Below are 9,413 nucleotides of genomic sequence, written 5' to 3'. Positions count from 1 at the left end.
ACCTTGGTGGGTCCCTTGAGCAGGGACCACCTCCCCCCACTGCAGGCCCAGGCCTGGGGCACAAGTTCATCCTGGCCTGTCTGCCTGTCACTGCTCCCTACTCCTCATCCCCCTCAAAAAGCCAAAAGGCAGTGTAAGTCAAAACTCTCATTAATCAAGAATCAGAGGTAGGAACGGACAGGCTCAGGGGGAGATGTCGGTGGGCACAGAACCATCCGCAGCACAGTTCCTGTCCTCTGGCAAAGACCCGGAGGGAGCTGGCATCCACGCTGCTGTGAGCACCAGGCCTTCCAGAGCCAAGCAACACCAGAGTGGAACTGGTTCCAGGTGGTGACTCCCAGGTGACACATGTGAAGGCTGCTGCCTTCCCAGGACAGCACATCAATGTGGATTCGAGCTGACGGACTCCACCCCCATGAGAGGGAAGGAAAAGGGCTGCTTGGTGGAAACAGGTGTGGTCCCTGCCCTCCCTGTCCCACTACACTCTGGCTCTGCCCCCACTGCCTGCCGCGTGTACACACAGCCATTCATCATTTCCGGGCCTCCAGATTATTCTGGGACTGATTAAATTAGCGAATGCAATCACAATCTGAAGCAACTTAATTGAGAGAATTTATTTGGGCCTGACAGTTTTATGCATGTTTGATTAAGTAGTCTAAGGTTTGTTTTTGATTTTGACATAATTTAACTTTAAATCCTGCACTGGGAGGGGGAGGCCCATCAACCATTAACGACCAAAATAAACCTCTTTTAAGATGCATCTAGGTATGATTTATTTCTGAGTGCAATATCTCCCAGATTTTTTTGGTGCCATCGCCAAAGTGACAAATATGTTAAAAGTAACATTTTGAGCCATTCCGGTCACCCTATAAATCTCCCGGATGTATACAATTCATTAAAAGTTTTGAAAGAAGTACAAGTTAGCATTTATATGGCAACAAGTGACATATAAATGCCTATGTTTGTCTTCCAAGCTTGCCATAAAACATATCTGTCCCGCCGGGCTCCTTGGAGCCAGACAAATCGCCCACACTCTGGGGTGATGATAAACCCCACCACAAATCTTCACTCCTGTCAGCACAAAACTGTTCAATCAACAGGAGCCTGAGCTATGTCTTTTGTGAAATTAGCACAAGAGAAAATACAACCTGGGTTGGGGCTGGGCACGGGGGCGCGGGAAGGGGCTGAGCCGGTGGGGCCGCTAACCTTGAACGTCAGCCTCCCCGGCCCCCTTCGCGGCCTGCGTCTCAGGTTTAGAAGGGCACGTGCATGGAACAGCCATGGCCCTGCCACTGGGATGAGGTGAGGGCCACCAGGAAGATGGCTGTGGGACTCCTCCTTCCCATGGTGGGAGGCTGGGTCCCTGGCCGGGAGCTCAGTCCACATCAGTGTTTACCGAACACGCATCCCGCCCCGGCCCTGCCTGAGGGCTCCACAGTCATGAGGTCCTGGCTCACGGCCGCTGGGATGTGATGTCCCCCTCACAGCTGGAGGCTGGACACTTAGGAAGGTTACATAGCTTATCCCACTGCAGAACCTGGGGGAGTCGGGGGACCAACACACTTCTGAAATCAGGGCAAATCTGTCATCTATAAACTATAATCTAGCCACCTGGCACAGTCCCCAGGGTCACTCCCAGGCCCACAGCCGGGGATCTGCGTGCTGCCCCAGCATCCAGCGCAGCCTTTTAGCACCCTTTACCCCTACACTGGGCACATGGGGGGCCCAGAGGGGAGCCGGGAGAGCTAATGCCCGTGACGGCACTGGGCAGTCCAGCCTGAAGCCTGCTTCCCTCCGAAGCCTGGGCCTCCAGTTTTTAATGCCCAGCCCAGGCCAGGCACTTAACCAACCAACTAGTCAAGCAGTCCCAGACCCTGCTGTGTGCCAGGCTCCAGGGCTGCAGCTGGGAACAGGAGCTTCCGCTCCAGACAGGTGGGACTGGGGGGCGGGTGGTGGGAGGCCTCCCTGCCCAGGCACGACCACTCTGAGACTGAGTGACCAGCTCATGTCAACTTTGGACTTGGAAAGATGGAGGAGAGTCAGCCAGCTGGGGGAATTGGGAGGAGGGGAGGCAGAGGTGGGATGCGAGGCCACGCCCCCTCTCTCCAACCACCCAGGAGGCACTAGCGGACCCAGAGAACAGAGGACCTTTGCCACAGCTAGAAAGTGGTGGAGGAAGAGCCAAACCAGGCCAGCTGGGTCTGGGGCACACACTCTGACTACCTCATTGCACTGCCCTCCATAAATGCAGTCCGCTGTTTCCATGGTAACCTCTGGGTGCCCAACTGGCCCTTGTGACACACTGGCAGGTGGCCGTCAGGACACCGGCCCAGAGTCCACCCTGAGGAAAGGGGCACCCTCCCTGGGTTCCTGGGGACAATAGAGGAGTCACATCAGGGATGGGAGATGCTGTGAGCTGTTAGCAGGGCATGCTGCCCCCACAAATAGGCTGGAATTCTGTAACCCAGGACTAGCAGGGACATGGCCATTGGGAAGATGACTGGGGATTTTACCATCGTGCTGGATCAACTAGTGAAGTCTGCCACGGGGTACCAAATCAACCAGTGATGTCCTGCAGGGAATCTGGATTAGGTGGTGCAGCACGCATGCCTCACATTAGCCAAGAGTGGTGGATTCACCCTGGGTTTTGGAATCAGGCCTCACCCGAGCAAAAACCTCTTTTCCCATCTGTAAAGTGGAGGTGAGACTGTTTACCTTGAAGGTGGTTGTAAGGATCTGAAATGGCACGTTCACCCAAAGCACTCAGGCATGTAACAGGCTGCCCCAAACCTGGTACCATACGACAGCAAGCATCTTGTTCCGCTCACGGGACGAGTGACATGACCAGGGATGTGGACAGGGCCCAGAGAGGGCTGCTCTGCCCTGTGCCATCTGGGGGCTCAGCTTAGAAGACTCAAGTCGGTGAGCGACCCAGATAGCATGAGGTGTCACCTGGGCCTCAGGATCTGGTCTCCAAGGCAGCCCAGAGCCGAGGGGAGGGGACTGGAGTCCGCCTCTTGATGGTGAGGTGACTGCATAGCTGTTTATCAGGACCACGAGGTCGCTGAACACTGGGGGGCTCTGCTCGGGCCCCTCCGCACTTCACAGAGTGCGTGACTCAGAGGGGGCTGGGGCTTTCTCTAGAATCCCTGCTGACGGAGGCTTCCTGCCCCCACAGCACACACAACATGCCTGTTGTGAGGGCTCACGCAGTATCCTGGCAGCTGGCTTGCGGCACTGTCCCATCCCAGGAGGTGGCGCCAGACCACTGCCCACAGCTCGGACACCCGCAGGAAGGCCCGGGGCAGATGGGAGAGGGGTGCTTGGGAGGATGGAGAGTGTGACGGGACTCCCCCGCTGGACCCCCACACCAGGGCAAGCCTGCAAACACAGCACCTGCCAGGGGTCTCCCCTGCCCTGCCACCGAGCTGGCCCTGAGGACACAGCCTCATCCTTGTCCTCGGGGCTCCTGACCCGGTGGTTGCCAGGCTGCAAGTGGGTGGCACTTAGCACTTCTACCGAATGAAACAACAGAACGTATCGGAGCGCGTGGTCAGGAGAAGTATTGTTTCTAACTATTGTTTAGTGAAGCTTCTGGAGTTGTTTAAACATGTGCATGTGTAGACTAAATTATAACGTAAAAATACATCTTACTGTATGGGTCACGGTAAGTAAACTTAGCTAGTGGGAGAGACTGGTCCATAAATGGATCTTTGCAGCTTTTGAGGTGGAGGAAGAGCAGGGTAGAGAGCAGTCAGAATTCCCCCCTTGGAGGGGGGTAGTGGGGCCAGAGAAGGGATAGCACACAGTTGGAGGAGGCTTCCCAGAGGAGGGGGTATCGACTGAGGTCTTGAAGGGTGAGTAGAAGCTCACTTGGTGGAGCAAAAGCAATTGTGAAGGTACAAGTCAGGGATAAGAGCAAAGGGACCTCCTCACAGACTGAGGGGGGCCCCCATAGGGTATCTCAAGGGGACAGGGCTAGACTCAGGGCTGGGAAGGAAAACCACCACCCTCGGGTGGGGTGCAGAGCAGGGGGCCGCTGTGGAATTCCAGCCCGCAGAGAAGATGCATTTTAAGAAACATTTCTTAAAATATCTCTCTTCTCTCTCATCCTCTCCTGCTGCTCTGGAAACTTAAAAAGAAACTCTCTGAGCCTCAGATCTTTTTGCCCCTTCCTCCCCTCTCCACCACGATCCTGCTAAGCCCTCCTCACTAGCAGGGTAGCAGTTGAAAGGCCAGGACCACCAAGCATCGGGCCCCTTCCTACATGACCGGGAGGTGTGGACAGGCTAGGGTTAGGACTTGCGTGGGGAGGTGACGTGCTGGCAGTCAGGGGCTCCTGCAGGTGAAGAGGCTCTCGGACCCGCGGGTCAGCCAGGAGCAAGGCACGGCCCGCTGTTCGCTGTAAAGAATGTCCGAGAAGCTGGTCTCTATCAGAACACCCAGTAGCAAAAACAGCGAACAAGACCGGCACCCCGACACTTGGCGGACAGAACCAGCCACTTCGTGTGTGCAACTAGCAGGTTCTCCGAACGTGGTAAAATTCCGGCTGATGGAACTTGCCAACCACATCCAAGGAGCGTCAGGTGTTTGCCTTACCCTGACCTGGTCGGATTAAAATATTGAAACACGTCTACACGGAACTCTTTTCTCCTGGGAAAGGCAACCCCAGGTCTCTGCGGCTGCCAGCCATCCCACCCTGACTCTCTACATTTGAGGACGTGTGTCCACGGATGGTGTGCCCGAGCCTGCCCCAGACCTCAGCATTTGGGGACCTTGGTGTCTGTGGGTTGTCAGCCGGCCAGCCCCCAACTCCCTACATTTGGGGATGCCTACGTTTATGGGGTGTGTCAGCCAACCCGCTCCCGACCCGCGGGGCGGCAGACACGCTGGGCCGCGCGGGTCCCGGGGCCAACTGCAGGTGCTCTCCAGACGCTGGCGTAGCACCACAGAGGGCGCGCGCCTGCGCACTTTCAACCGCTTCGGGCGCAGCGCCGCATGCGCAGAGGCTGCGCGGCGTAGATGCACTATCTGCGCATGCGCAGGACAGGCCGCGGGCCAGTGGCGTAGGAGGGGCGGTGTCGTCTGGCATTAACGTCATGGGCGGTGCGCCGCCCTCGCACGCACGCACGCACGCACCCCCGCCCTTGGGAAGCGCCGAGTTCTGGGTGCTCAGGGTCGGCGCCGAGCTGGGGGAAGGGAGGCGCTCTCGGTGTCGGCGCAGGCGGAGGGGGCGTGAAGAAAGTCCTACGGTGGCCGCAGAGGGACGGCGCTACGGCTCCCACGCTGGGCCAAACGCGGCCGGCCGCCGGGCGCGGGAGCCCCCGGCCGGTCGGGGCGGCCCGGGCCAGGGACGCGTGAGTGTCCTGGCCGCTCCGTCGGCAGCATGCTTCCGCCCTGCTCCCGCAGCCCCGAGGGACAGGGGGCCGGGCGGCTCGGGACGCCGGCGCGGAGAGGGCACCCGGTGAGCGGGCAGGGGTGCCCGGGCGGGGCGCGGGGGGCCGCGGGTCGGTCCTGCCTCTGGGGTCGGGGCCGGGAGCTCGGCACCCCCAGAGGTGAGCGCTTTGGTGCCGCACCGGCGCCCCCGACCTGGAAGCCCGTGGCGTAGACGCGTTGCCTGCGGCCAGGTGGTGATGGGAGGATGGCGAACGACTACTAGCCGCCGGCTGCGATCCTGCAGCTTGAAGGGAGCAACGACGTCTGAATGCCATTCCCGGGGGCTGGCGGGCTGACCAGGTGAAGCCTGGATGGAGCAGCTGCTGTCAGATCGGGTTCTGGCCGAAGTCTGCAGGAAGGGCTGGGCCTGTGCGAAGGGGAGGGTGGACCTGCCTGGCCTGCACCTCTGGCCGGAGCTGCACGTGGGCGGCCGTTTGCTGCGACCTGCGGCTGGAGCGGGAGCGAGCAGAAGTCCCTCAGTAGGCCCCCAGGCTAAAAGCCATGTGATCGGAGGCAGATGTCTCAGGCAGTGTCTCCCTGGAGCCTGTAACCAACTTTGCTGCTTTGATTATACACGTCCTGTATTTCCAGTTCTATATCTCCACCCACGAATCATTTAGGCTATAATGGCAGTTGCTAGGCAAAATGAAAGAGCCACTTGTGTTTCTCCTTCCCTGTGGTGGTTCCGTCCACAGGGCCCCATCCCCTGTGATGATACCGCCGGCCATCAGCAGTCATCCTCAGGCAGCTCTTGCCCTGTAACACCAGCTTCTCACAGCACCCCTGGGTGCCCAGTGTCCGTTTTGCAGAGCAGGGACGATCTCAGGGGGAAGGTGATCTGCCCAAGGTCACTCCGTGGATGACAGCACCAGGGTTCAGGCCCTGCAGGTGAGCCCAGAGCTCTGTACTTGTTGCCTGCCCCCTACCGCAGCTCTCTGGTCTCCAGCACTTGGCCTGTCAAGTTGCTGAAGAGAACTGCTCTGTCTGCCCTGTGGGCTCCCTCTCCCTCCTGTGATCCTGTAGTGGGTTGCCACTCAGGGACTTAATCACCTTGGATAGAGCAGCCAGGAATGGGCATTCCAGATAGAAGGCAGACGGTGAGTCCAGTGAAGGGGAGTCTCGCCAAGTCTGGGGGTGGCTGAGGATAGCCAAGGTTTCTCTTGGCCCTTCCTCATCGGTTTTGGCATGGACTGCCTCCGGGGACTTGTGGCCACTCTCCTGGCCCTTCTTCTCAGTTTGGTTCTCACATGATTGTGGGACCTTTTGGAGCATCCTCAGTAGCATTTGTGAAAAAAGAATAACCCCAGGTGTGAGAGGGGGGAAGGTGTGTGAGCAGATCCCGAGTCCCAGACTCGGTTTCCCTGTAGCCCCTGGTGTCCCAGGATGACCTGGCTCCTCCCCTTGTCGCTCTCCCTGCAGGCCCAAGCCTCCCCCGGGGCTCAGCCTCAGACTCTCAGGCCCAGGTGCCCATGACGCCTATGCTGACCGCCGCCTGGACGCTGCCACCGCCGCAAGCTAGCGCCGATGCCGGTCATGCCCATCCCCCGGCGGGTGCGCTCCTTCCACGGCCCGCACACCACCTGCCTGCACGCAGCCTGTGGACCAGCGCGCACCTCCCGCCTGGCCCGCACCAAGTACAACAATTTCGACGTGTACATTCGGGCGCGCTGGCTCTACGGCTTCATCCGCTTCCTGCTGTACTTCAGCTGCAGCCTCTTCACGGCCGCGCTGTGGGGCGCGCTGGCCGCCCTCTTCTGCCTGCAGTACCTGGGTGTGCGTGTCCTGCTGCGCTTCCAGCTCAAGCTGTCGGTGCTGCTGCTGCTGCTCGGCCGCCGGCGCGTGGACTTCCGCTTCCTGAACGAGCTGCTCATCCACGGCATCCACGTGACCATGCTGCTGGTCGGGGGACTGGGCTGGTGCTTCATGGTCTTCGTGGACATGTGAGGGCCCGGGCCTGGCTCTGGGGTGGATCATTGTGACCCGGTGTCAATGTCCCTGCTGCGTGGTCTTCTTGGCCAAGTGGGTCAGGGCCCATTCCACTCCCTCCCGCGGACATGACCCACCGCCAGCCTGGGTCTGGCCCCTGAGAGGAAAGGGCTGAGACTTCTCTGTGAAGGGGACACTGGCTCCCTCCCTCCTGTTGATTTTTGCCTGGAACCTTCTGTATGTGCTTTAGGTCCAGTGTCCCCCGGGCTACCTGCTTGTGGTTTTAGCCCGCACTTTTCCAAGATATGCTGTGTGGTGCGGCCCATGGGTCCAGTCTACACTTGGAGGGCCTGCGTCCCTGTCCCCTCTCCAGGACACTGGTGTCACCAGTGGTGTGGGAGGCCCCAGGGAGGGGTGTGCTGCCCAGGTGCAAGTCTGGAGGGTGGTTCTCCTGGCCACACAGCCTCCTCGGGTGCACTCCCGACCCCTGCCCCAGCCTTAGGGAAGTGTCAGGCTCCCCCAGCTGATGCACTACACTGCCATGAAGCTGCTCACTCTGCCCTGGGCCACTCAAGTCTGGGTTCAAGCCACAGACTCTTCTCTATCTGTCACCCTGTGAGGCGGTGGGGTCCTGAGTGCCAGGCTGGGCTTCAGGGTCACCTTGGTCTGCTTGGCAGGTTCCTGGATCAGGGGCCAGCCCAGGGGAGGGTCCAGGCGGACCAGTCGTCCTCCTGGCCAGGTCTGTTGAGGATGTTGGCTGGATGCTGTCATCTCTTCACATGTGGATTTCTGAAGAGGCACCTCAGTTTCTTTCTGGCTTTTGGGGGCTGCTTTCAGTCCCTTCCCTTAAGGGAGCATCCAGGATTGAGTCGTGTGTGTTGGGAGCAGAGTCAGAGGAGGCGCAAGTGCAGAGAAGCTGCTGTTGGAGTCAGGGGTACACCAGGGCCAGACCTCCGATGGAGGGGCTCTGCTGCCCCTTTGTTCCTGCCCCCGGCAGCAGTTAGAACAGCTGGGAGTGAAAGGCAGGCATGAATGTGGGCCAGGAAGGAGCCCTGGTCCGGGGGGCTTTTGGCTTGTAGACCAGGGGGCCAGCATCTCACCCAGGTGGCCCACCCTGGCCTTCTCTGTCAGACAGGGACAAGGCGGCTGTGGGCCTTGCAGGCAGGTGAGAGGCACTCTGAAGATTGTGCTGGGACAGCAGAGGGACATGTGGGATGAAGGGCCCCACACTGGGGTGACAGGCCGATGCTGTGTCACCCCAAGTTGTGTTCCCACACCCCTGGGCACGGGCAGGGGTCCCCTCAACCCGGCCTGGCCAGGCAGCCCTGCAGCCTGGGGAGCTGTCGGGACAGCTGTGTGCCACTGGAAGGAAACCCAAATCAGGGAGAGAAAGCGAAAAACACCTGGCTGTAAACTGTGCTCTTCAGCGCGCAGCCAGCTTGTGTCCGTCAGTCATCCACTGCTCGGAGGAGGAGGCTGGGGTGGGCCTGTCTGAGTCGCCTGGAGCCAGCTCACGTGGACCCCACTTCTCGGAGCTGCAGAGAATCTTTTGCACTAAATCATGCTGTTTCCTAAAAGCTTTGTTTTGTGTTAATTGACTCACATTACTCAGATCCTCCGAGGCCCCCTGTGAGGTGGGCACGTGTCCACAGGGCTGGGGTGGAGGGGTTGTGGCCGTGCGGACACAAAGCTGCTCGGTGTCTTGAGTGCCTGTGAAATTCTTTATGAAATGAGCCACCTGCATTAAACTTATTTTTTTAACATCTTGATGGAGTGATTGCTTCAAGCTCAAAAAGTTTATTCCTTCTTTCACAGAGGCCATTTTTCACAAGTAAAACCATGGACTTTTAAAAGCAGTCATCTGCTGTGCTGGAGGAGGGACTGGTGTGATGGGCTATTGGGGGAGGGGGCCCACCCTGACCTTGAGGCCAGGGGGTCCCACTGCCGGAGCCTGTCCGGAGAATTGGCTGGGGTGGCAGCGAGAATGTGTCGGCGCTGGCTGAGGGGCCCTGGTGAGGTCCGTGAGGGCTGGATTCAACCCACGGGCGAGC

General features: G+C 59.3%; 1 protein-coding gene across 4 annotated transcripts; it reads left to right on the top strand.

The window, feature by feature from the left end:
• Positions 1-5,091: 5,091 nt before the first annotated feature.
• TMEM250 (transmembrane protein 250) lies at positions 5,092-9,129 on the top strand. 4 transcript variants are annotated; one of them, XM_032478765.1, is made up of 3 exons: positions 5,131-5,464; positions 6,132-6,324; positions 6,856-9,129. In XM_032478765.1, the coding sequence occupies exon 3, from the start codon at positions 6,961-6,963 to the stop codon at positions 7,378-7,380; it is 420 nt and encodes a 139-aa protein (XP_032334656.1). In that variant the 5' UTR covers positions 5,131-5,464; positions 6,132-6,324; positions 6,856-6,960; the 3' UTR covers positions 7,381-9,129. The 4 variants fall into 4 exon arrangements, with proteins under 4 accessions (XP_032334654.1, XP_032334656.1, XP_032334655.1 ...); XM_032478763.1 differs by lacking the exon at positions 6,856-9,129 and having other exon boundaries at positions 5,092-5,464; positions 6,132-6,323; XM_032478764.1 differs by lacking the exon at positions 6,132-6,324 and having other exon boundaries at positions 5,133-5,464.
• Positions 9,130-9,413: the final 284 nt, after the last annotated feature.

This window comes from Camelus ferus, chromosome 4 (assembly GCF_009834535.1).
Source record: "Camelus ferus isolate YT-003-E chromosome 4, BCGSAC_Cfer_1.0, whole genome shotgun sequence".
Taxonomy (NCBI): Eukaryota; Metazoa; Chordata; class Mammalia; order Artiodactyla; family Camelidae; genus Camelus; species Camelus ferus.
This window is presented reverse-complemented; position numbering and strand designations above follow the sequence as displayed.

Excerpts from the sequence above, each read along its gene's own strand:
- TMEM250 (XM_032478763.1), top strand. The coding sequence starts at position 5,100 with ATGGGCGGTGCGCCGCCCTCGCACGCACGCACGCACGCACCCCCGCCC. Across the intron at positions 5,465-6,131 it reads CGGCGCGGAGAGGGCACCCG|GGCCCCATCCCCTGTGATGA; the intron begins GTGAGCGGGCAG and ends TTCCGTCCACAG.